The sequence below is a fragment of the Sycon ciliatum genome, chromosome 4 (assembly GCF_964019385.1).
Source record: "Sycon ciliatum chromosome 4, ocSycCili1.1, whole genome shotgun sequence".
Lineage (NCBI taxonomy): Eukaryota > Metazoa > Porifera > Calcarea > Leucosolenida > Sycettidae > Sycon > Sycon ciliatum.
In genome coordinates, this window is record NC_088646.1 from 29,849,256 (window position 1) to 29,876,679 (window position 27,424).

The 27,424-nt window shown below is 48.0% G+C and overlaps 2 protein-coding genes across 2 annotated transcripts in view; one reads left to right on the forward strand and one right to left on the reverse strand.

The window, feature by feature from the left end:
- Positions 1-27,424, reverse strand: part of LOC135815522 (serine-protein kinase ATM-like) — a 75,199-nt gene that overhangs the window by 37,216 nt on the left and 10,559 nt on the right. The window contains exons 18-36 of the mRNA XM_065328836.1: positions 27,237-27,341; positions 26,584-26,689; positions 13,707-13,756; positions 13,086-13,182; positions 12,711-12,872; positions 12,112-12,252; positions 11,176-11,280; positions 10,690-10,882; positions 9,798-10,030; positions 9,242-9,277; positions 8,194-8,276; positions 7,517-7,669; positions 4,451-4,526; positions 4,164-4,212; positions 3,602-3,900; positions 3,021-3,194; positions 2,156-2,566; positions 1,619-1,725; positions 172-637 (exon numbers count right to left, since the gene is read on the reverse strand). Of these exons, the coding sequence (XP_065184908.1) occupies positions 172-637; positions 1,619-1,725; positions 2,156-2,566; positions 3,021-3,194; positions 3,602-3,900; positions 4,164-4,212; positions 4,451-4,526; positions 7,517-7,669; positions 8,194-8,276; positions 9,242-9,277; positions 9,798-10,030; positions 10,690-10,882; positions 11,176-11,280; positions 12,112-12,252; positions 12,711-12,872; positions 13,086-13,182; positions 13,707-13,756; positions 26,584-26,689; positions 27,237-27,341 (3,046 nt within the window). The remainder of the gene's footprint in view (positions 1-171; positions 638-1,618; positions 1,726-2,155; positions 2,567-3,020; positions 3,195-3,601; positions 3,901-4,163; positions 4,213-4,450; positions 4,527-7,516; positions 7,670-8,193; positions 8,277-9,241; positions 9,278-9,797; positions 10,031-10,689; positions 10,883-11,175; positions 11,281-12,111; positions 12,253-12,710; positions 12,873-13,085; positions 13,183-13,706; positions 13,757-26,583; positions 26,690-27,236; positions 27,342-27,424) is intronic.
- Positions 22,115-26,571, forward strand: LOC135813324 (uncharacterized). Its single transcript, XM_065326423.1, has 2 exons — positions 22,115-24,065; positions 25,681-26,571. Exons 1-2 carry the CDS (start codon positions 22,115-22,117, stop codon positions 25,743-25,745), a joined length of 2,016 nt encoding a protein of 671 aa, XP_065182495.1. The 3' UTR covers positions 25,746-26,571.

The following is a 27,424-nucleotide window of genomic DNA, read 5'->3' on the forward strand; positions in this document are numbered from 1 at the left end:
ACACCATCAGCAAAGCAACACATCCGTTGGTACTCAGTTCATTCATATCAACACCGTTATTAAATTGTATCATGTTTGGAATGTTCGGCAGGTAGACATTGGCTCATACAGTTAATAGACTCAACGCGCCTGTCTACACACCAGGTCACATGTGCACAGTTTACTGCTTACATCTACACTGCTGGTGACGGCCAGGCGACAAACAACAGTCAGCAAGTGGCAGCAAGCGCCGACCAGGTGCAGTTGACAGCGCTGCGTGTTCGTTGGCGTGCACGCAGAGCCCTGCGCGGTGTGCGTCTCAAACGGCGGCGTCTGCTGCAGAAGATGCACGGTCGTGTGCACGATGTCGCGTAGCAGAAACACACGGGCCAGCGCGAGCTTCTGCGACGCCTCCTTGAAGACGATCTCCATGAAGATTGCGTACAGGAGGAAGTAGCGGCGGCGCTGAGCCGAGTGGTGCGCATGGTACATCTGCAGCTGCAGGGACAGGACGATGCGCTGAATGCAGTCGCGCCAGCGCGACAGGCAGGCCAGCAGCGACGGCTGCTCGGAGTGATGGAACTGTGACATGTAGTGCAGCGTTGCTTTCGCCTGGGCGACGGTGTACACGGGCGGGTTGGGCTCAGCATCAGTGGAGCTAACACCATAAACAAACACAGGACACACACACAGCAAAAAAAGAGTGTAAACATACATTTAAAAAATGACTCTGCGCCGCCATTTCGTACATTTAAAAAAAAGCTCCAGACACCGACAGAAACCACTCCCCGAGCACCCATTGCTGGACCGTTGAGATCATCATGCCACGTTTAAGTGTTTCCTAACAATAGTACGCTTTCTGTGCCATCGTTTATAGAGTACAGTAGGTATCGGTTATAGCGTGGGTGTTTGAAAAACGACATTTGATTCTTATTGCCGATATTTCTTACACACGATAAATCACGTGTGACATATCATATGCACGTGTGACATAATACATGTTTGGCATGTGGACACGTACAATCATGTAGGTCTAAACAATCATGATACACACGGATCAGACTCGCGGTCGTGCTAGGCGACTGCGGAGCAGCAGATAGGAGAGAAGTCGGAAGAAAGAGTCGGACTGGACAGAAAAAGTGATTCTCCAATGCTCAGTTGGACATAACTCTCTTTTTGTGTTGAATATTATTGTATTGAGCATGCACAGAGCACAGATGTTATTACTACAGGCGATACACTTTGCACTAATCTGGCATATTTTGCTACACAAAATCCATTCTTAGGGCCGATATATTCTACTATGCGATAATACTGCTTGTAAGAATAAATATACACATAAAATAGGTGTTATGATTATGAAAAAATGAGTGTTCATTCTTGTAGGCAGTATATTCTTGTATACGACCACACTATAACCGATACGCACTGTACATGCGATTGCGTCACCGTCATTTTAGATGCTTCATACGCAGTGACATCACAAGCACTCATTTGCCTCACGTGGTGATGTCATCCTATATAATTTCAATTTGTATTCACAGATTCTGATATGCCATCACCACAAAAGCAGCTGGAGAACAGCAGGTAGTGCACAAACATGATGAATCAGAGAGCTCTATTGTCACGTTCAACTCACCTGGCAAACGCAGAGTATTCGCCTGTCTGCCCGGGAGATATGTGAACGTGCAGGAGTAGCTGCACAACAAATTCGTCAATCTGCCGGGTGAACAGGCGGTCAACAGCCTGGAGAAAAAGAGTGCACACAGGAAACACAGCAGTGAGCTACAGTCTGCTAACAACATACATCATAGCAAGCAATAGAGGGTGTATAATAATTTGGACACTGTGGACACAATGGAACAAAATTATTCGTTGGAATTCCGAATTTGCACGCCAAAGGACGTATGCAATCATGCCAATGAGAACTGTCGGCCAGTGCATATGCACTACTATTCCCCAGTGTCACCAAACCATACATGCACACCCATGTACATAGAATAGTCCACTCACACCTACTACTACTAATAGAAGTACACGCATGTAGATGCGCATGTACCCCCCCCCCCCCCCCCCCCTGACAACAGCATGCATGTAGATATTCATTCATGCACGTACTGGTCCCTGCATACACAACAGCACGTGCACCCACTACTTGCACACCGGTAGCCCATACCTCTTTACTCAGCTTCTCGCGCAGAAAAGCGTCGGCCCGAATGGCTGCTTGGGAGACGTCGTCGTTCGCCTCAGCAGTGCTGCCGTCAGTGGCCTCGGCGGCAAAACACGGCAACGTCAACACGGTGAACTTGCCTATGTGAGGCTCCACCAGCTCAGGCCACTCACTGCCTAACTCCTGGGCGACTGCCGTCAATTCTCCCTCGTCACAGCGCACCAGTAGATGCAGCACAACTTGTGATAAGTGCTGCCGATAGAAGTCAAGGATCGACGACATTCCATACAGCTTGTAGGGGAACACGGACAGCTTCTGCTTCTCGCAGCGCCACTGATGTAGCAGATACTCGGTATGATGGCTGAGGTACTGAGATGTACTGCTGTGTCCCATCTGCTGCGATATCAGACCAAGGACCTGCAAGTACATGCACGCACATGTGCACACGCACGCAAGAGTCCTCAAAACCCTAGCACGCCCCCACCCAATAGTCCATTCAGCTGAAAAATTGAAATTTTCGAGTTGCACCTGCTTCTCCATACATTTGCCCTGGTATACCTGTCCTGATTTGGTAAAGCTGGGTCGAACATCTAACTCAGAGTGATCAGTCAGGGAACTCCTTGAGTCCTTATCATTTGACTCTTGCACCCTGAATTGTGGCAAGGAAAATCTGCACGGGCAATACAAGAGGGGGGGGGGGGGGGGGGGTTGTACCTACAATTATTCGTTCCAGACACCAAAAAGTTAGGATGCCAGTTTTGGGATGAATGGAGTGTACACGGTGGTCCTATGCGCACAGTAATGGGACTTATCAAGGCCCAGGCGACTGTCAGAAGTGTCCAGGTACGAACTCATCAGCACGGCAACCTACCTTGCATGGCACAATCTCCTCATCGTCCACACTACTTCTGAAGATGTACATGAGCGCTTGCTTCTCACACAGCGGGCTGCACACGGCAATCTGAGCGGCGGCGGCCAGTGAACTGCAGATGCGATTGACACCCTCGTCCTCGTAGATAGCATCCGGAAGACCGTCCATGCTTTGCTGTGTAGCCGCACAACACGGAGGGCAAGAGTGTCACACACAACACAGTGATCTCAGCAAAATCTGGCAGTGAGTTTGAGGTGTGCGGAAAGAGAGCAATTCACATCATTATGGGGAGGGGGCATATGTGTTGCTGTTGAACAGACACCCTGTGCAAGCAAGTGCAGGATTCCATCTACCAGTTCCTGAAAGCCTCAAATAATGATTCACACACATGGACACATACACGTACAAACACGAGCTCGCACAAACAAAAACACACACACACACACACACACGCGCGCGCGCAAGTTGCAATAATAATGACAAATTACCAACACCAGCAAATTCGCACACATACTGTGCATGTACATGTACTGTGTACGCAGTGTGCATTGTCTACTATAAGCGGCAACAGAGCACCTTACTAGGTCATCGTAGAGAACAGTGAGCGCTTCCTCGGCCAGCGCAAACACTTGCCGTTGCTGCTCCTTGCGGGCATTAACCAGGCAAGTGTCCCAGGTGGTGTGCTGTGGCAGCGCAAGCAGCTGTACTTTACGCTGCACGCCGGCGTACGGCAGTGCCAGCCGAGGCCAGGCTGCCGTGGTACTCGGGAGGAGGAACAGACGCGGCAGGATGGCCACCGCGTACATGCGCACGGCGTGATCGGTGTCGCTGAGCAGTCGGCACACGGCCGCGTCCAGGTGGAACGGGCTGTGCTGCCCACCTGACGTGATAGAAAAACACATGCACAAGATGGTGCGGCCGATATCTCCTATCAGATGGCCACAAGGTTGGGGGGGGGGGGGATGTGTGAAGAGAGGAATTCCCCAGCAAATAACATGTGACAGGCAGTCATCACAGGCATCTAAATACAGCCGCTTGATGTCATCATCTTTTTAGTTTCACCCCGGGAAATACTTTTCCCACGCTAGCAATATCGCCTGCGGTACCAAAATACTGGTGGTGAAGGTGATATTGACAGCTTACCGGAACGATTCTTGACTTTGATTTCCACCCAAGTTAGATGGGGATCGGCCTGTAATCAAACAAGCAAAAAGTCAAGGTATGGTAACACCAAGACGTGCATGAGCCATAATCAAATTGGGAAAAAAACTTCAAAAAAAAAGAGAACATTATTGCTGGTATAGCCATCATTCGTGGCAACAGGAAACGTGGACAATGAATGGTGCACCTGGAGATTCAGATGAAACTTGTTTGTAACACTTCCTGCAGGAGATGAAGGCCAAACTCAATTAACTTAGTCAGAAACTAACCTTGAGCAGTGCCTCTATGAAACTAGCCAGTTCCAGCTTCACAGCCGTAGCCAACATACCGTCTTCGTAGAGAGCCCTACATTATAGTACAGTACAGACACGCACACACGCACACACGCACACATTCACTCACACATGCATACACATGCACAGGCACACACAGGCATGCACACACGCACACGCACATGCACATACATACATGACCAACTTGTGAGTCTTGTTTGCAGCCTTAGACCATTGTTAACCTAAGGCTAAGTTGCATTAGACCCGCTCCTTTAAAAGTAGTATTAGACCCTCTCCCTATTAAACTGGCCTACGTAGTATTCCGCCTTCTCCCATAGCAGTATTAAACGGTAAAACCCTCTCCCTAAGTAGTATTAGACCCTTGTTAGTAGTTGCTACCCATAGTTGCACTAGACCTTACCCCATGGCATGGTAGGGAGGGTCTGTTTTCAGCCAATCAGGGCTCATTGAACCGGGATGATATTAGCCAATACAATCCCGCCCGGGATCGATATTCAATATCATCCTGGTTCATGTGTCCCGTAAAAACCCTGCATGTTAGTGCATGGCGCGGCATTCACCTACGCACCTCACCAGTACAGTACTGTGGAGTGCGCCTGGGCCCTTCGCCAGTACTGGTCGCCTGCTGACAGCATGTCCCATGGCTCTTCACGATGGGAGCAGGAGCAGTAGGCAACCAGTGCATGTACTGGTCCAAGGCCTGCACGGAGCACTAGACAGTACCGTCCTGATGAGCATGCTTGCACCAGGGATCGGAGTATATAACCCTCAAGAAATCTTACATCGAAGAACAATCAAGGTGGAGTGGATTCGGCAAGCAGTGAGTAAGAAGGTCGAATTGTCCATGCCACTCAAGTCAATGCCAGCAAACTGATCATTTCAAAATTGTCATCATCCTGCCCCGTCCTTTCCAGCAGCCACTCAAACATCCCTCCGCAGACACTTGGTACAACGGCAAACCACTTTGGCAAGAACAGAGTAAGCGGGTTCATGAAGACAAGCTCCTTCAAAGCTTCCCTTTCTCATACATACACCAACCACCGTGTTACAGCCACCTGGATCACCAACCTTGATCTGTCAATCCGTTCCTGACCATGTCATTGCAAGAACATCTAAACACCAGAACTTACAGTCACTGCAGTCCTACCATCAGCCTGCAGAAACCGACAAGTTCGCCACCGCTTGCCCCTTGGACAGTGCTCCAAAGACGTGCACAGAGCCATCTTGAACTGCCACAGCTACACCAGTTACCCCACAGCCAAGACCGGCTCACTGCTATGCCACAGCTGATGAGATCGGATTATTGAAAGAGGAACTAGCAGTAGTGGAGGAGGAAATGAATGCCATACATTACAAGCACGATGAGGTGGCACACCTGTACAATGCCATGACACATCCAATGGAAAGAACACCTCTCACGGTAAAGGTAGTCGATGACGGTACTCAGTCGCTCTGAAGAACATGGCAACGGCCATGGATCTCAGTTCACTTGGAAGGAAGCCTTCAGGGCTAACATTGCAATTCTTCTTGCTTCCAATTTCTAATACGCTGCTTTCTTGATAATCCTTTACACAGTTCCAGTTCGTGTTGTGAATTACAATTCTTAGATGAAGCTCTGTGTATGCTTGGCGTGACAAAGGCTGGGGTAAAGAAAAGATTCAGTGAGTGATTCAGTCCTACCATCAGCCTCCAGAAAACGATAAGCTTGCCACGGCCTGTCTTTTAGACAGTGCTACAAAGATGGGTGCAGATCCATCCTGTACTGCTTATTAGACCCGCTCCCATCAAACCCAGAGGTTGTATGCTGCGTTCGCGTACAGGGAAATGCGACGCAATGCCTAACTCAATGAAAAAGCTGATTTGAGTTCAACTTGTTTGGCTCATCATTGCGAAGCGTTTCCTGTACACGACATGCAGTATGAATCGGGTTTCAGGTAATTATGTTGTGCTGTACTCTGAATACCTATTGGGATACTAGTAAACTGTGCATTGTTGCATGTAGTATTGCACCTTGCTGTTGGACTTTCCTTGATAGTTGTACGATAAGCCTTTATTCTCTCCAGAGTTTCTCTCTAAAGTTGTACACTTCCTTGAGTCTATCCTTGCCTGTACTCAGACCCCTCCCCACCACCACCAGTGTGATGATGCATGTGCCCAGAGTAAACCAGATTTTGTACAAAGAGACTGATTGCAGTATAACATAAAGGCGTTCCATTCTTCCATCAACTAATGTGTGTTTGGGAAAGTGGGGTCCAGTGGGACCCCCACAGCATGAGTACTTGGGAGTCGTAGCATCTAGAGAGACCACATGGGATAACGGCTCCCGAAACAATGTGGGTTCCGACTCCGGATTTCGAAGTTCTACGTGACCCGTGGCCTACGCAACTCGTAATCGCGACTATGGCCTTGATGTGCTGTCCCCAAGCAAGGCCCAGACCAGCGATGCTAGATACAAGCGTGTAGAAATCAGCCCTACCCCACGGGCAACAGTAACGTTACCGTGGTCCGTGTCATCTTCCTAGACGTTACGACTCCCTCGTGAGCACCAACGTGACCCTGCTCCATGGCTTGGAAACTCTAGCAAACTGTACAATGCAGGCTAGTGCTGATAGGCATGTTCCCGTCAGATACGACGATGGTCTGCGTATCTGCCATAGTTTTCCCTTCACGCAAATTTACAAGCAAGACACAATGCTTGTCAGCCTAAGAGCTGTGTTTTCAAGATTCCTATTGCAAACACAAATCAAAAAGAAGGTTTGTGTAGGTACAGTGCCACTCAATACAATCCAATCGCGTGAGCGTTAGCTGCGCCCTGCATCAGTTCACATCCCAGTGCTCGCAGGTCTAGGACTGCACAGCGCCCGGCATGGCATTGACTCGCTTGTTCGGATTTCATTGAGCAGCACTATACTGTGTGTATATTTTTGGTGCAGAGTGGGAATATCTGAGAAAACACACCGAAGCTAGCTTTGCCAGGGCAAACAAGAGCCATGTACATGTACTACAGTGCTACAGTACCCTGGACAGGCACTGCACCCTTACCAGAAAGCATTCAGCAGATGAATGGTGGCCTGGTGGTCCTTGCCGAGCTGCTCGCCGCTGCCAAGACGGGTCAAGTGCGGCACGGTGAGCGCGAGCAGGTGGAGCACTTCAGCACTGACACGCTGATCACACCGATACTGGGACATGATGTTCCTGAAGATGAGCAACGAATGCAGTACCATTGTAAAGGAGATTGGATGAGGCACAATCATGCTGATACAGACACAGAATACAGCGGTAGATAGCCAAACAACACGACAGGAGTAAGACTCGACTCTGACGGATACTGGTTTTTTTTAGACGTTTCGACACTTGATGTCTTCCTCCGAATGATGATGATACAAAAATGGATACAAATCAGTCTACGGATAGCTCCCAATCTACTCTCATAGAGCCACCTGACCTGTGCCATGCAAACATTGGGTTTTCTCACTTCAGTGCAGCGCTCCCTGTGGAGCTAGTCCCGCCAACAGGATGGTCACTCTGTTAATTAAACACAGCATAGTGGTGTGCCATTGACAATGACAACTATTAGCCTATTACTCAACGCCGCATTTGCTAACACAACCTGATGGCTGGCTGAAGCGGAGCATGGCCAAGTCTGTACCAACCCATCCGGCTGCTATGTGACTACAAGTACGTCCATGCCGGCCAAATCTCCATCAACGCTGTAATACCTGAGTGAGTCCAGGAACAAACGCAGGACGTCCGTAGAGAGCTGTACGGATGAGACGACAAACTCGCGCATGATGACCAACGCCTGGAGCGAACGAAAGAAATGAAACCAACAACCAAAGGGAGCATTACTGTAACCACTGCAAGCACCCGGTGGGAGTATCATGATGAAGGAATAATGGCCACAGACCTACTACCGTAAAAGTCCGTAAATAAGTACGTATTTACTTTCGAATTTAGTGACCACGCCCGTACTAACTTTCGGGCGGGTACTGACTTTCGGGCACGAACTAACTTTCAGACCTGACTTGTGTGTAGTGGAGAAGTCATTTTCATGTCGATGTACATGCTACGTGCTGCATGTGCGCACCGTACCGGTACTTATTTCGGGCAGTATGTTTATCGGGCTTGACTTGACTTCAACAGACAGAGCCTAAAGAATGAAGGGGGTATTTCTTTCGGGCAGGTACATATTTACGGACTTTTACGGTATGTCTACTTCACAGCAGTAAAGATTTCCCGTGGCATTCAGATAGATTTTGATTTACTGTTCTTGCATTATAGCTGCAAGCACATACATGTACGGGTCTTAAAAGTAGAGATTTTCATCCAGTGAGCGTACACTCCGTAAGCTAGTCATATTCGAGTCATTGCTGCAAGTCAAAACTTCAATCACATTCGCATAGCACACATTAGAATAGTGTCAACCTAGAGTGAAAACGACAGTGCGAAACAGAAAAAATTGCCCTCGTGAATGAAACTACACCAGGCACCGCAAGGCTACAAACACTCGGCCGTGCATTCGAACATGGCACTGCTCCATTCACGAGAGCAATTTTCACTTGTCATAACTAATGAGAATATCATCTATACATTAGCAAACAATACAGCTCCTGTAGGCAAAATCCTGACTCGCACATTTGCCTTCCTGACGCTATCCTTCAATTCAGCATGACACTCCTAGTTGATCTCTTGCTATAAATACAAGTGCTACGTGCAGGCACAAAGCCCAAACCTGAACCAGCACTACAATGTAACAGTGCAACCAACCTGCTGGATATCCCATGGGTTCATGTAGTCAATATCCTGCACGGACAGGCAAAAGAAGGTATAGTAAAGTTACAGAATGGCAAAGCACCACACAGTGGTTGCCAGCTATTCTACTATTCACACACAAAAATAATCATGAAATACTACCCCCCCCCCAAAAGCTATCAACAGCTAGGAAACTGGGCCAAACACGTTGAAATAGAGACAGAGCATTCTGAAAAATTAATATAACCACAGCATAAACGAGACCTTGATAGCATTTGTGCTACACACAGTAGTACACGATGTGTCAGAGTGCTATACAGTATTATATATATAACACCATGACACCATGACACACAAAGGAGACAAGAACCACTCGGTTTAGTTGCAACTTGCAGTTTCAGGCCAAAGGCATTTAACTCCAAGTTGTAACCTGGCGGAGTGGTTTCTTGTTTTCTATGTAGGAGGGCTCTGTGCCCGGCGCATTGAGTACTGTTCTAGCATCTGCTGCTGCTACTTTCTAGAACTGCAGCACATACACCATGTGTACAGTACTACATGTACTTGCACTAACCTGCGATGCAAGCCAGGCGAAGAGATGCGTGCACACCGCGCTCTCCGTCTTCATCGAGTCCTCCGGTGTCGAGGTTGTACCCGACAGCGAGAGCTGCCCTCTGTTGGTGTGCAGCGACCTGCCGCTGCCTCTATTGGCCAGGAGTCCTGAACACGCCCAGCTGGAGAGAATGCGCGTGGCCAGTACCGCCAGGCGAGCTTGCGAAGACAGGAGACTTGGATGCAGAACATATGCTAGACAATCACACAGAAGAGTCACAAAGATGACCCAGTGTCAATTCAGTTAAACAGTGTCGTGTTGATTGCAGTATCTGAAGTTCTTCTATGGCACTGGACAGGCTATAATTATTCTGAAGGACTATAGACAGAAATCCATTAGTACAGTATAAGTATACGCTTCAGCCTGGAATTAACTTTCACTAATTCGCTGCATAACAAAGCTAACTAAAGTTCGCACAGAGCGAGCAACCCCCATGCTCTTGTGTAGTGAACATCCAAAGCAAATAGCATCAAAGGATCCGCTGAACCTATGTCCTGAGTACGAGCACTACGGATTGATAACCCCGAGGTTCAGCACACTCACAAGAAACGAAATGAAGTTCCGATGGTCGCAAACGTAGTACAGTGGAACTCTGATAATACGTACCCGCATGGGCAGCAGGAGAGTGTGCTCAGTGTCCGAGGTACTTGTACATATCCAAACATACCTCAGCATGGAGTCATACACCCGTACCCTGACAATGGCTGTACTAAGCACGTGTACGTCTTATCAAGGCACGTACTGTGAGTGAGTTGCACTGTAGAAGCAGCAGTGGCAGGCAGGGGACAGGTGCTATGAACATGCAACGTACAATGTCCTGAACACAGCTACCTGTAGACCAGACTCTACTCACTCTCTTTGCTTGCTGCGGCTGCTCGCGTGTTCTCGCTGCCCATCGAGACAGCAGTGGTTTCGTCCATGTCAAATTGGTCGTCCTCGTCAAAGGACGCATCCGCATTCGCGACTGTCCGAGACACACGGGGACTGCTTGGCTTGACAGACCGGCCACGGGCCGAATCAGCAGTCAGACCACGCGCAGGCGGCCACTGAGAACCATAGGTCAACACATGAGATATACACATCACGATGACATCACAATTGCATCGATATGACATTGCCATTACATCACAACGATGTCATTGTGTATGTCCCTCCCAATGTCAATAGGCATTTGGCAACAGGCAGTATGGTACACACAGGAAATTTAACTCGGTGAATAATTCATCCAACTGCAAAGAAAGTTCGTCTGGTCGGAAATTTTGCCCACGGGCCATAAAACATATGGGAAACCTGGGCTTATTGACAGTACTCCCTGCTTGGCGGTTAGCACAACACTGACCTGACATGTCGATATGCGATACAGCTGATCCAGTAAAGCATCTAGCTGCAAGTCATCCTGGAACAACTGGCACATGCCCACAATAAGCGGCATATCTCCGATGGGCTGTGAGGGAAACAAAGAATATGCAAGGAAGAGCAAAACTATGAAAACCAAAACATCGGTATTGAAATATAATATTTCAAAGCGCTGCCAAGCACAACACACAAGGTTTAATTTCCCATACATGTATGCAAAAGAGTGTTGCATAATCACTCAATCCAACGCTACCGCGCACACAGGCCACCAACACAGGCACTTGGTTGTGATTCTAACTAATTGAAAAAGGATACATAAACTAAGGGGAAAACAAATTAGACCAAAGGAAATAAACTCAGACACATGGAGACACAACTGCTCCTTGGCCAACTCCAAAAAAAGAAAGACAACTCCTGCGTGTACCTCTCTTGCTCCATAAACACATGCGAAAAAAACCAAGCATTCTCCGCATGTACACACTCACTGTACACATGTACACAACTTACTGGACACAATCAATGTACGCATGCATGCAAGTTGCAGATCAACATGCACGTGCAAATACATATTCGGACCGTGCAGTCCGGATATCAAATATCAAGAAACTAAGCACTACTTTAGAAGGGCGACTCTCCAAATACAGGCGATGCAAACAAATCAGAGAGTAGGTAAAGGAACATAAAAGGCGTATCAAGAATAGACTCGGATGGAGAGCCAAGGATAATTTATGAAATTTGTAGTTCCTTGGTCCTTTCTCTTTTCTATTAACGGCATATCGATAGTGATAATGATTAATGAGACATGTTGACATCATAATTATTAGACCATGCGATTCTATTTCAAGAGGCATTCGGAAAAGGGGTACTGATTTGGCTCATCCCCATTTGGGAAATGAGTATTCATTAGGCAAATACCCACCAGGCCAGGAGGTGCCATAAGGCATGCAAACGCTGGCTGAAGACAAGTTAGAATGCGAGCCGTGGAGCGACAACGGGTGTCTGCATCCACCTCCAGCAATGAAGAGTCCTTGAGACCATCAGCAACACTCTCGCCAAGTGCCTGAAGAAGAGAAAACAACAACATGAATATGAATACAGGATCAGCGAGGAGAGAGAGAGAGAGAGAGAGAGAGAGAGAGAGAGAGAGAGAGAGAGAGAGAGAGAGAGAGAGAGAGAGAGAGGGGGGGGGGAGGAGGAAGGCTGAGAGAGGGGAGAGGGAGGGGAGAGAGGCGACAGACAGACAGACAGACAGACAGAAAACACAGCAGTATAGAGAGAGAGCCAGTACAAGTACACTACAACGGATACACTCACTGTGAGATGAACTAGCAGTGGTGCATACACTCACTGTGAGATGAACTAGCAGTGGTGCATACACTCACTGTGAGATGAACTAGCAGTGGTGCATACACTCACTGTGAGATGAACTAGCAGTGGTGCATACACTCACTGTGAGATGAACTAGCAGTGGTGCATACACTCACTGTGAGATGAACTAGCAATGGTGCATACACTCACTGTGAGATGAACTAGCAGTGGTGCATCACGAATGTCATCGACCGTCATTGATGACGATAACACCAGCTGGCGGACAAGGTGAACGGAGAGGCTGATGAGTCGACACTCCCGCTCCAGTCTTGCTGACAACACATTGAGACGCTCTCTGCTCATCATAGTGCCCTGTGTGTGAATACCACAACCAACATAGAAGTGCATCATCATAATTATTACAGCCATGATGGGTGTGTACCGGTATAGTAGACACTCAGACTCTCGCACACTCGTCACTCCATGAGTCGATGGCAGAAAAACGTGAACAGCAGAGACCTGCACAACTGACCACTTCTTTGAGGTTGAAAGAGAGCTGTTGGTTATTGAAACGCATCTCCTTACCTCGCCATCAGCAGCTGCGCTCGGCACGGTGCCACACATCTGCACCAGTACAGTACATAAGTAGACTTGGAGTGAGGACAGGAATGCGCCATCACACCTGTCAGGCCAACACGTGTGCAAGCACACAGCCGCACACAGCCACATAACACATGCATGCATGCATGTAAGCACACACATACATGCACACACGCGCATACACGCATACACGCACACACACACACAAGCACAAACAAGCAAAAATCTATACGTGTACAATAATGTATGCGTCATCATGTATCTTGCAGTCACTGACGCCGCCTTTTTGTCATGATGTGCTTAATAGTATTGATGGTGAGTGACTGTGATATTTCAGCTCTCGCGTATGCACTTTTTTTTAAACCCATCTGAGCCCTGCGCGGCTTCCATCGCAGCTCCCCTTTTTCATTGGCACTCTGGCTTTCGGTTGTGTTGTTGCATTAGACGGAGTTAGAAGGAGGATTGTGCTCCCTGTGCTCCTGTTCGTTCTTTCAATCTGATCACTCGTGTAGTTTCTATTTATTATGATGGTTTAGTAATCTACTCTCTGCCGTGAAGTTGGACGTGAGTGTGTGGCATTTGGGAACAATCATTTAAAATTCTTACCGAGAATTTGAAATGTCTTCGACGTGATCATGAACTACTGCAAAGGGTGGCTGCATAAACAAAGAAGAATCAAAAAATAGTTTTTTAAAATACACAATGCAACTAATCCTGTTAGCCACAGATGACCATAGGTGCTGCAGTTATTCTACCAAAGGGCCAACCCAACCAAACATTGAATACGGGTCCATTACTACACTATTGGTTGTCAACATCATCCTGCGTCAGAACACAAATGGATTGCCCTCGGCTGAAGCAGCCAGAGCAGTTTTACTCTTTCACATTGAAACCGGGCGGGAACATCGATTTCGGTCCCAAATGACACACACACACACACACACACACACACACACACACACTCTCTCTCTCTCTCTCTCTCAAGACTCTCTTGCTGAAGTTTTGAGAGAGATTCTCTTGTTGAAGTTAAGTGGTCTCTCTCATGAGAACTCTTCCTGAAATTACTCTTTCTCTCTGTGACAAGAAATTTCTGGCACTCGCTTGCTCTCTTACTTGCTTTTACGTGTAAACTTTAAGTCATCCTTCAAAGAATCATAAGAGGTTCGAACCAATCAATCACACATGGGGGTCTTTGAATCTACGCACCGAGGGCTCTATCCTATTAGATGGGTGTCACCGCTTAGATTCCGTCCTCGGAACACCAACATTCTGTATGGCATAAGTGTCGGGCAAGGTAGACGAGCGGTGTCGTGAAGTGGATGTTCTGGCTGAGTTCGCCCGCACCCAACCACAAGTGGCATTTGCTGAGTTTGGCCAGGGAGTTTGCCACAAGTGGTCCTTCGTTGCCCGGCAGTGCCCAACACAGCCGATCTGTTTGCGCTGCTGGAGGACACTATCCGCAGCAAATACATTCCTGCTATCACCAACCGTGTCCCACCCGGAGACTTGAAGCGTGCCGTGCTGGCCCTACCGTGCAGGAATGGAGGGCTGGGAATCGTCGACCCACCCTCCTTTGCCTCCCAGTTCCAGGTCTCCATGCATATCAGCAAGCCTCTTGTGCAGAAGATCCTTCACCAAGATGAGTCCGCAGAAGGCATTCCGACTGCCATCATCACAGCTAGGGCAGAGATTGTGTCCCAACCACGGCGTCTCGCAAAGGAAGCTGTTGCCTCGGTCAATTGCCACCTCCACCAGCACTGCAGAGCGCACTCTGCACCTCGCAGCCGAAAAGGGCGCCTCCAGCTGGTTGACCTGTCGGCCCCATCACCAGTGTGGCTTCAACCTCCACAAGCAGGCCTTCTGGGAGGTTCTATGCCTACGTTATGGCTGGACCCCATCCAGGCTTGCCAACGGAATGTGTGTGTGGCGAAATGTTCTAACCTGAACATATCCTGTCTTGCGAAACTGGAGGCTACCCCGCCATGCGGCATAACGACCTAAGGGACCTCACCGCATCCCTCCTACGTCAAGTCGCCCATGATGTCCAGATCGAGCCGCATCTCCAACCGCTAACCGACGAGACCTTCCGCCACCGCTCCGCCATCTCAGAGGATGGTGCCCGCCTGGATGTGGCTGCGTCGGGTGTCTGGGGTGGACGGTTTGAACAGGCATTCCTGGACATTTACTAGTAGGTGTTCAAACCTCATGCCCGTTCCAACCTCATGCCCGTTCCAACCGCCAGCCGTCCCTAGCCGCAACATACAGGTGTTCAAACCTCATGCCCGTTCCAACCGCCAGCCGTCCCTAGCCGCAACATACAGGAAGCACGAGGCAGAGAAAAGGCGTGCCTAAGAAGAACGCGTCCGCAAAGTCGAACACGATTCACTTTCCCCCATCGCGTTCAGCGCTTCCGGCGGCTATGGCAAGTCCGACTCCGCTTTCTTAAAGCGCATTGCGTCCATGCTCGCCGACAAGAGAAAGGAGCCCTTCTCTTCACTCCTTGCCTTTATCAGGTCACAGGTATCCTGTCTTTTTGCTCTTGTCCGTGCATCCCATGCCAGCCTCCGAGGTCATCGCAGGCTACGATCACAAGATGCCCATCAGAGAGGCATCAATTCTGATGCTCGCCTGAGGTCCTCGCTGCTGCAGAGTGCTTTCGGTAACTATCAGCGGCATGCTTGGCTGCTGTCCTGTCCCCCCCCCCCCCCCTCCCTCGGATTGTGTATGTTATAATTTTCTCAGATTCCGGATTTCCCCCGTCCGTATGATTATGCGCAGTTTAGCTCTTTGAGGCTTATGCTTTCATTTTTCTTCTCTTCACTTTTAGCGCTTGACTGGTTATTAAATATTATTTCCCTTCTCTTTATTTTGCGCTACATATTATTGGTTGCGTCCACATTGCATATTGCTCTTACACGTAAAAAGAAGTGATCAAAGAAGAACTTGAAAAATACGGAACACGAAATCCGGGATCGAAAACGGAAAACTGGCTATGCGTTGTCGTGTAATCCATCGGAAACGCAGATCAATGCATGCTTGGCATTTTCAAATCTGTTCGATGTAGATCCAACACGGCAACGCAACTGTGCACGTGGTGACGTAGACTGTACGTGATCCTCGGGAAAAGCCCAGCAGCCGGGCTGGCCGTAGATCTACGCGTACAGCAACCATCCAACACTTTGAGTTTGATTCAAGTAAAATAATTCAAGTATAAAACAGTTCGAAGCTCCGTCTTGCATGGATGAAACAAAAGATTCGTTCGTAGGAGAGCGGCCTGGCAGGTTGGACGGAACATCCGTAGTTTGATGGAGCTGTACTACTGCTACTAGCTGCTCGTCGTTGCGTTGATCGGTTGTTTTTCGACTTGGTGATGGCGGTGGAAACTCCTCCTGCCAAGAGAAAAAGACTCTCATGGACAATCGATGAGAAGCTGAAAGTGCTCCAGGAGTTAGATGATGGCACAAAATTGACGGCGGCCAGTAACAAATATGGCATTCCCAAAAGCACGCTATCTTCTATGAAGAAGAATGCATCGTCCATTCGTTCGTTCAAAGCAGTAAGTCTTGAAATGGGAATGAACAGATCTCCAAAATCCACTCGGCTGGGCAATTTCGACAAACTGGAAAAAGCACTACATCTTTGGGTTACACAGAAAATGAGACTGGGGGAGGATGTGAGTGGCCCTGTCCTCTGGGACAAGGCTAGCTCACTTGCCAAGCGCTTGCACGGCGAGGACACACCATTCACTGCATCTGATGGCTGGAAATATCGCTTCTGCAAGCGTCATGGCCTGCGCATTGGACAGGGAGTGTGCAAACAGAAAACTACTGCTCGCCAAGAGCCAACGGCACTGGAGTTTGTAGACCTTGTCCAGAAGTTGGTCGAGGACGAAGGACTCTCCGGCGAGCAGCTATTTAACTGCACCAGAACTGGCCTGAGCTTCCGTCAGTTGCCCGTGCAGACCGCAGGCAGCGCAACGGCTAACGTGGCTGTATCGTACGCAGACAGTGAAGCGGAGAGAGTGACGCTGGCACTGTGCGCGAATGCGGCCGGTTCATGCAAGCTGCCCGTGCAGGTGTCTGGCAGTGCAGAGAAACCGGAGCTCCTGGCCGCCATTGGATCCAGCGATCCGACTATAGCGGCCGAGTACGGCAAGGAGGACACATTGATGCCGACCGCCACGCTGCGCAAGTGGTTCCACGGATCGTTCGTGCCACGTGTGCGCAAGCACTTGACCTCGCTTAGCTTGGAGCCCAGAGCGGTCTTACTACTGGACAGCAGTCGGGCGTACCCGAAGTGCACGGACTTAGCCAGTGATGACGGCCTCATAGTGGTGAATTATATACCAGCCGTGGACGATGATACTATCCAGCCGATGAGCCAGGGTGTTGCAGAGGCCGTGCACCAGCGGTACCGGCTGAAGCTGCTCCAGCGCTGTACGAGCACCGTGCCCCTGGAGCAATTCCTCAACTCGGTCGACATGGCACTGGTGGCCAGTTTGGCGGCGGAGTCATGGGCCGAGGTGACGCAACTCACCTTGCTCAAGTCTTGGCGCAACTTGATCCCGGTGCCAGGGTATGCCTCGACCAACGCTCTAGCGGACATAGCAGAAACCCAACAGCAAACCAAGCGGTTTGATGATGCGAGGACGTCGCTCGCCAATCTTGGCCTGGAGAACTCCAGTGCGGCAGTGACGCGTTTCCTCCACGTCGGCGACATTCAGCCGGCGTTCCACGTGCTGACGGAGGACGATATCTGCGACGTGGTGCTGAGCGGGACCGGTGAGTACGAAGCCTGCTATGCTCCTACTACCGGTACTGCTTCAAGTCAAGAGAAACACCACAAGACTCAGTCCCACAGCAGCAGCAGCACGAGTACCACAGGGGCGTTGGCTGCCAGCAATAGTGGTTGCAGCGACAACGCTCCGGCAGTTACTGTGGTAACGGATGAGTTAGATCAATCTGGTGCTGGCTCGCATGCGCACGGTCAACAGGCGCAAGGTACAGCGGCGGCATCGACGACATTGGCAACGGCGGCGGGCCCAATAGTATCGCACGAGGAGGCCGCACGCATGTTTGAGCAGTGCTTCCGCTGGTTGCAGCAACAGCCAGACTCCAGGGTCAGTGAAATAGCCGTGCTCTGCGAGCTGCGTGACAGTGCCTTGAAGAAGGCCGCCAACATCACCCATTGACCGAACCAGTCTGAATTTGACCCGAGTTCGGTTGTCTTTGTTTGTTTGCTCGTTGAGAACTTGAGTATAATTCGATATTACTACTGTATCTGCTTTTAATCAAGACTTAAGCTCACAAGCATCCCATCAGTGGGCACAATGTTGGGGCATTCAGGAGAAGTGTCCTGAGTTTTATGACTTGTAGGACACAGTGTCTTGAGTCCGATCCCTGTCTTCAGCGTCTTTACGACAGTGTGTGTTGCTCTCCTCAAGTGCTTCACAACTCCGGTTTTATCATTAGTTTTTAGCACGTTTAGTATTACCGCTGTTACCGTGTCATGTGTACGTGAACAGTCTCTGCTCGCTGCTTTTATTTTTGCGCCCAGAGCTATGAATAGCCCGTGCAAGTGTGTGCGTGTGTGTGTGCGCGCGTGTGTGTGTGTGGACGTTCTACCACTGTAGTACCAGTATACTTTGCCTCTCTATCAGTTTTAATTTCGTGTCATAGACCAGTGCATAGCTAGATTTGTCACTCATACCATAGAAAAGAAAAGCAATTACTTCACACAGTAGTGATGACTGTAACAAACAGACCGTGTGGAGTCATTGTTGAAAGTCGGGAGTCATAAAATACCAACTCTCTGGTTGAGAAGCCATGTGCCATGCAAATTCATGCATTGGAGTTGATGGATCCTTAGAAAATACCGCTGCATTGTGGATGTTTATTGGGCATGCATGTTTTAAGCTGTGACGGATGCATGCGTACAAACGTTCTATACGTACAACTGGTCTGAAACACCCTGGTCTCCCAACATTAACGTTACATCGACCAGAGTGCAGTAGGACATCTCGGGACCAAAGGGTGCCCACATCTCAGAATAATCCCTAATGGGCCATTCACACTACGCCCGGAACGTGGCGTACGTGACGTTTTCGTCCGGATAGCCATGACAACATGGAACGTGGCAGGAAATCGTACCCCTGATACGAAAACGTAGACGACGTATCCGGACCCCTGTACCGAGTTTTGTTCTGTCGTTCCCAGCAGTTTGTGTCAAAAGAAGCTGTACGAGCAGCGTGTGCTGGCCTGTGTGAATGCACCTGCATGAAAACGACGTCTGCCAGTATGTCGTATTCCAAAACGTGACGCGTATTGTAACGTAGTATGAATAGCCTATAACTCGGAAATACGAGTGTGCAGCGTTTGTTCATGTACTCTTGCTCCAGAATATGCTGGGCAAGAGGTCCCTACTCTGTGCACTGATGTACACGCTGCTTACGACAGTGCATGCTTTGCAGTGCACATCATTTTACCGTAAATTGCACCGCTTGGTGGCAAAGAAACCATTGCAATTTTGGCTGAAAGGGTGCCACAGATTTATTAGCATACTGCAAAATTAAACTTCATGTGAAGTTGTGTGTTCTGAATCGTGCCACCCTGCGCAAAATCAGTCGTTGAAATCTGCCAACTTAAAAAATCAACACTAGTAACTCAAATGATGAAAAGCTGATTTTTCAAAGTGCGAAGACTCCACTGTAGCCATCCGCTATACCCATACATCTTCACACGCTCTCCAACCGGTCTCTGGGCTACACCAATCACTAAAAGAAAAAGAGATCATCATTCGAATGATTATCTAAATAACCGACGAGGAGACAACAGCCGTAAAATAGCAGTGAATAAAACGAATGATTATCTCTTTTTCTTTTAGTGATTGGTGTAGGCCAGAGACCGTTCGGAAAGTGTTGTGAAGATGAATGGGTATGATGAGAAGCTGATATCACAAAATATAAATATTTGGCAGTTTACCGGGAGATGTCCTGATGTGCATGTGACAAAACCCGGCTGCTCGGTGTTGCAGTGCTGTGTGGATTAATATGGTGCTGTAATACAGGAAAAAGGACTTGGTCTGTGTGGTGTTGGACCTGTACAGAGAACCGTGTGGGGGAACAACATCACTCGGCGCTATCGTTTACAGGTGTGCTTAGTGATTCCAGCCATGGACAGATATTTGAGCATGGCAACGCTGACTGAAATCTCTGCGTGCAGCGGATTGATACTTCTCATCTTCCAAGTGCACAATGTAAGTAGAGATCGGCTACTAGTATAGGCTTGGTGGGTGTAGTAATATACCAAATATAATGTTATCAGCTTCAAAATTAGCAATGAAAAATATCAATTGTGCACTCATAATCATGTATAAACAATTAAAATGAAACAATTCCAGAACGTTTTCGTGTGACCATCATCAGTGGAACATCGTCACATAGCAAGAATCACTAAAACAACCAGTTATATAGCTAGAGTAACATGAAAAGAAGCGTGAGAATGCAGCACAGCTAGCGGTTATGCATAACGCGTGTAGTGTGAACCTTTGCAGTGTATCTGAGAATGGTAGCAGTAGATGAATGTGGCAGCTGTGAGTGCGTGTGAACAAAAACTGGTGAGTGTGTATTATTTAAAAAGTGTGAGTGCTACAACATTTTCTTTTTGCTTGCATAGAACAGACATCGACAAGAGCAAGTCTGCCATCTACAAGCATTTGGTGTCCAGTCCGGATTGTCGTAAGTTGTTTGACGATTCCTGGTTTAGTGTTATTTGTCGCGCGCGTTTCTTTAAGCAGTTGCAGGTGTTGGAAGCTGTATATATTCGCACACGTGACCCTGTTCTATGCAAGCAAAAAGAAAATGTTGTAGCACTCACACTTTTTAAATAATACACACTCACCAGTTTTTGTTCACACGCACTCACAGCTGCCACATTCATCTACTGCTACCATTCTCAGATACACTGCAAAGGTTCACACTACACGCGTTATGCATAACCGCTAGCTGTGCTGCATTCTCACGCTTCTTTTCATGTTACTCTAGCTATATAACTGGTTGTTTTAGTGATTCTTGCTATGTGACGATGTTCCACTGATGATGGTCACACGAAAACGTTCTGGAATTGTTTCATTTTAATTGTTTATACATGATTATGAGTGCACAATTGATATTTTTCATTGCTATTTTACGACTGTTGTCTCCTCGTCGGTTATTTAAATACTTTAAACGGAGATACACTCGCGATCAGACTGAATGTCTGAATAATGTGCTTCGCAAGCGTTATGTTTGTAGGTGCATTGCGTTTAATGTTGCTTTTCTCAAACAATGCTTGGAATTCGGCGTCTGTCCTGGCGCAATCCAGAAGAGGGTACAGCGGGCTAAAGCGTACCAGTCCCTTTCAATTGAAAGGACTTTCATCAAGGATGACATTGCGAGATCCATGGATACAATTGACAAAACACGAACTGCGTTTAAACACCTCTACCGCCAGGCGCGGGATTTCCTGTCACAACATGACTTTCTTCGTTTTTCCATGCTTATCTCGGAGAATGATGATAGGCTACATACTCGATTAGTCACCAAATACGATCAGAACATCAAGTGGCTTCGGAAGAAGCGCTTTGGCTCCATCACAATTGATACCAGCACAATAATTAACATGGCGAACATTCCACTTACGACTGTTCAAAAGGAGCTACTATCTAGAGGCGTAGATTTCGGCATACCACCAACATCAAACATGAGAGAGCGAGTACTATGTGATTTTGAATTATTCTATCGGAAATTGAGTGGTTTTGCACCGGTATCGGAATCAAAGAAAATGGTGTGTACGGCCACAGTGCGTGCTACAGCCGAGGAACACGCTGACAAACCCGCTGAACGGAGAACATTTTCACTATCCCGCGAACACATGAAAGCTCGTTCAGAGCTGAAAAAGAACAATGATATCATCATCACTCGGCCAGACAAAGGTCGGGCAACAGTTATCTTAACGCGAATGGAGTATAATACAAAGATGGCTACCATACTGGACGACGGGTGTAAATTTGTGGAACTCGGTCCGGTTTCAACACATGATAAAACATTGGCTCGGGAGAAGGAAATAGTAACCTATCTGAAGAAACTCCGAGCAGCAAAAGACATAACAGAATCCGAGTTTTTCCGAATCAAGCCTATCGGTTCGGTTCGTCCGCGCATGTACGGCCTCCCCAAGATACATAAACCATCCTGCCCGCTTAGACCAATACTCTCCATGATAGGATCGCCCCAATACGCTATATCCAAGTGGCTCTGCGGCATGATACAACCGGTATTAGAGCATTATTGTAAACACAACGTTAAGGACACGTTTGAATTCGTTGAAATCCTTCGTGACAACCCTATTCCGCCTACTGCCCATATGTGCTCTTTCGATGTTGTAAGCTTGTTTACAAACGTACCACTAGACGAGACAATAGATATCTGCGCGCGAAGACTATACCACAATGATGATGACATTGATCTTCCATGGTTACCGGAGACAGCATTTCGACGTTTGATGCTGATGGTGACGAGTGGCGTAGAGTTCTCGTTTGGTGATGTTATGTATAAGCAGACAGACGGTGTGGCGATGGGGTCTCCGTTGGGCCCGGTACTGGCAAATGTCTTCGTTGGATATTGCGAATCGAGAATGGACAAAATAAAGTGGCCTCAGTTGTACGTTCGATTTGTGGACGACTCATTTACCTATTTCGAAACAAGACGTGACAGTGAAGCCTTTCTAGATGAGTTGAATGATGTCCACCCTGCATTACGCTTCACATGTGAACACGAGGATTGCAACAAATTGTCGTTTTTAGATGTACTCGTGGAAAAGACATGTGAGGGTGTTGTGACATCGGTGTATCGTAAGCCTACATTCACTGGTCAGTATATTATGTACGATTCATATTGCTCTTCGCAATACAAGACCAATCTAGTCCGAAACTTAGCTGACAGGGCAAGACGCATTTGCTCCGAGAGTAAACTGCAAGCAGAACTTGATTTCCTTCGCTCTGTCTTTCTTAAGAACGGGTATCCAGGATCACTGTTAGCGAAACTACTCACGAACAATGCGCCCCGTAAGGAACTGACAATCGGCCCGGCTCCTTGTCGTGTCTTCCTGTGCCTGCCTTGGAAAGGCGCGGAGTCGACAAAGGTCAGTCGTATTGTCAAGTCTATTGTCCAGAAGACGTACTATGCAGTGAATGTAGTAACTGTCTTCACCACGATACGTTCGTTCACGGTGTTGAAGGACGTCCTGCCGACCCATCATTTGAGTCACCTCATTTATCATTTTGAATGCCGACAGTGCGGTAGTCGGTATGTTGGCAGGACGCTTCAACACTTGTCCGAACGTATCAAACAACACGTCCCATTGTCCTTGTTGTCAAAAGCGGCCAGGGCAGGCAGGCCAAAGCGTGGGAGGCCGAGAAAACACCCGTTGCCTACTACTACGCCTGTCAGTATTACAACACAACCGGAAACGGATACAACACCGGACTCAACAGTAGCGCAACACACGAATCTGGTGTCACTCTTGACGACAACAACACGGCATGGGAGACCACCGGACGATCGTTCGTTAACAAACCTGACGGCGGTAACGGAAAGATCACCAGGAGAACGAAATGAAAATGGAGGAAAAACGAATCTGAGGAGAAGCCAGAGACTAGCGGAGACACGACTGAGAAAAATGGAGAAGGCGGAACCAGTAGTGGCAGGTGAAAGTACGGGCGCAGCAGTGAACACGTCAAGGAGAAAGAAGCGATGGCATGAGGAGATGGAGATGGAGGATGATGATGGGGATGAACAGGATGGTCAGGAGGAAAGCAAGGGTGAGCGGGAGCAGGAAGTGGAGGATGAGAGTGATACGGACGAGGAGGAGTTCGACATCGACAAGAGCAAGTCTGCCATCTACAAGCATTTGGTGTCCAGTCCGGATTGTCGTAAGTTGTTTGACGATTCCTGGTTTAGTGTTATTTGTCGCGCGCGTTTCTTTAAGCAGTTGCAGGTGTTGGAAGCTGTATATATTCGCACACGTGACCCTGTTCTATGCAAGCAAAAAGAAAATGTTGTAGCACTCACACTTTTTAAATAATACACACTCACCAGTTTTTGTTCACACGCACTCACAGCTGCCACATTCATCTACTGCTACCATTCTCAGATACACTGCAAAGGTTCACACTACACGCGTTATGCATAACCGCTAGCTGTGCTGCATTCTCACGCTTCTTTTCATGTTACTCTAGCTATATAACTGGTTGTTTTAGTGATTCTTGCTATGTGACGATGTTCCACTGATGATGGTCACACGAAAACGTTCTGGAATTGTTTCATTTTAATTGTTTATACATGATTATGAGTGCACAATTGATATTTTTCATTGCTATTTTACGACTGTTGTCTCCTCGTCGGTTATTTAAAGCTTCAAAATTCAAAAGTAAAGTATTTTTTCCACTCACACTAAACCGGTTATAAGAGTGATCGGCTATAGCAATATATCGCCTAATGCGATCAAAATATCACTTCAAAATCACTCAATTGCATACACTATGGATCGTTTCTAGTAATTGATGGTACCAAGAGTACATAAACCAGAGTGTGCAACTGTGCATATCAGATCTGAAACAGCGTAGTTCGTGCACTACGTCACCCTGATGAGGTCAGCCAAGCCGCGACTTGCGTGCAGCTCAAATTTTCATGTTTCATAGCCCGGAAATCAGCCAAGTTTGCTTGACTTTAGATGTCCTGTTTCAGGATTTCGGTGTTTTGTGTGACTGTGTACGCTGCGTACATCCGCCGACAAGTAAAGCCACCATGCTATCCGTATCAAAAAACCGAAATCAGGACAAACTCTGTGACCTGCACCGCCGCGACTGGTTACGCAACTTTTCACCGTACCTGTGGCTTACCATGCCGTCAGAAATGACGTACTGCACGAATTACGCTCCCACAGGAACCATCCCGAGTTGCACACTCTGGTTTATGTACTCTTGATGGTACCTACAGGAAGCTTGGGGAAACTGAGATTGTGTAAATGGTGTGTAACTACCAGCAGTGTGGTCTTAGACTAGATGCAGTTTGTTGTTATTTTGTACTTTATACGTCTCGGTATGGTACTTACATGTATGATGCACGTCTGTTTGTGTATGTCATCATGACTAAGTCGTAAAGTTACCACTCACATACTTTGAAGTACTACCCTGTCCAATCGCATGTAGTAATAATTGTCTATAGCGATCACATCACACTTCTTCAAACACCAACGCTATAGTTCGGGATTTCAGGGGGTGTCGGCTGTTGGGCAGTTCAATAGCCAATTGAGTCATCTTTCCAAGATTCCTTTGGAGTCTCTCTCCCCTCTCCCGGGGAGACCCACGTGACCAGTTTTGGCAGTGAGTAAGTACAGTACAGTACAGTACAGTATGTGCGTGTGTGTGTGTGTGTGTGTGTGTGTGTGTGTGTGTGTGTGTGTGTGTGTGTGTGTGTGTGTGTGTGTGTGTGTGTGTGTGTGTGTGTGTGTGCATACAACCCCGGTGATTCTGTTCTGCTCTACAGCCCTGTCGTTCCCCAAGGCACATCAGCAAAACTCCACAGGTACTGGACTGGACCCTACCAGGTAACCCGTGTCATCGATGACATCACCATCCAAGTTCGGGATCCAAACACACTCCGTCGCCAGGTTGTACATGCTGACCGTCTCAAACGCTTTCTTCCACGTCCAGAACCACCGCCGAACCAAATTCAGTATGCGCCTGTCATCCACCCTCCAGATCACGATCAACCCGTTCTGTACTTACTGAGGTGTGGTGAGCCCATAAGTGGGATCATTTTCAAGTCCACCCAGAGTTTTGGGGATTTCAGGGGGTGTCGGCCGTTGGGCGGTTCAATAGCCAATTGAGTCATCTTTCCAAGATTCCTTTTGAGTCTCTCTCCCCTCTCCCGGGGAGACCCACGTGACCAGTTTTGGCAGTGTGCAACAAGTACAAGTACAAGTGTGTGTGTGTGTGTATGTATGTCTGTGTGTGTGTAAGCGATGCGAACATTGCAGGCACATTCCCTAGTTGCGCACCAGAGCAGCATAAAGCTGAGCGTGTCCCTTTTAAAGAACCATTGCTAAGTGCCGTTCATGAAGGCATATAATGTGATTCACTGCTGAATCAGGACAATGATTCCAGGATCCTGACTCAGAGTGAGACAACCATGGGTCCACGTACAGGCAAGACAATGTTTGCCGATCAGGACTATGATGTTTTTTGCAAGGATCTCATTTCTTAAACTTGTCACTGGCACCCTACTTGACCCCAAGTTTTCTGCATTTCACCTCTTCTCCCTTTGTTTCGGTTCCCGGCGGAGCTTGCGTGTGCATACATGCACCCATGTACGCGGTGCGCGCGCGTGCACACACACACACGCACACACACACAGCATAAAAATGGTCAAACAACAGTCACCAATCACCTTGTCAAATGTGGACTGGAGATGGTTGAGTTCGATTTGCGCTTGATCGGCCAGGAATGACTCCAGTGCCTCTGAACCGTCGTCGTCCAGCACAGAGAGACGTTTACTGCACACACCAAGTCATAAAACAAGCAAGCGTCCCTAATCAATCAAAATACAAACATCACAGTGCATTGTAGTAAAGGGAGCTGCACATTCAAGGAATACTGGATAAACAAGAAAAAGTAAAGATAAACGCAGGGGCGGATCCAGGAGGGGTTCCAGGGATTCCGCGGAACCCCCTAAATTTCGTAAATGTTCTACTGGCAACCATATGCGTGTCCATGCACATGTATCAGCTATTCAGTTTTGACTATAACTTTTTTACTATTATTTTTCTCACCCCACACCCCTCTACTCTGTTATCGGCCCTCTTAAGAGTTGTGTTCATCACTGTTGAGGCTTCCGATGGAAAATAAAAGAATACTACTACTATACTGGAACCCCCACCCCGTAGAGATCGCTGGATCCGCTACTGTAAAGGTGAAGTAGACACACTGGCCAATGCTATACTTCCTAGCCCAATCATCACACTGGCCACAATGCACATTGTGCCAAGGTGAGTGCATACTCTATAGTGATAGAATTCAAATGTGCACACACAAAACAGCTACCTTTTCGCGGAATCCTTGGCCAAGAGGTTCCAGAATGCATGGCATGATGACGGAGCACGATGTGTGAGTGCAACCAAGACGGTGGCCAGTACTTGCGGAGCAACCCTGGTTGTAACAAGTGGCCAGCAGGAGCAAAACGAAAAACATGACTATACGCGTCAATCGGCATAGCGCACGCACGCACGCAC

Coding starts and splice junctions, on each gene's coding strand:
- LOC135813324 (XM_065326423.1), top strand. CDS start 22,115: ATGGCTACCATACTGGACGACGGGTGTAAATTTGTGGAACTCGGTCCG. Junction 24,066..25,680: donor GGTGTCCAGTCCGGATTGTC/GTAAGTTGTTTG, acceptor TCTGCTCTACAG/CCCTGTCGTTCCCCAAGGCA.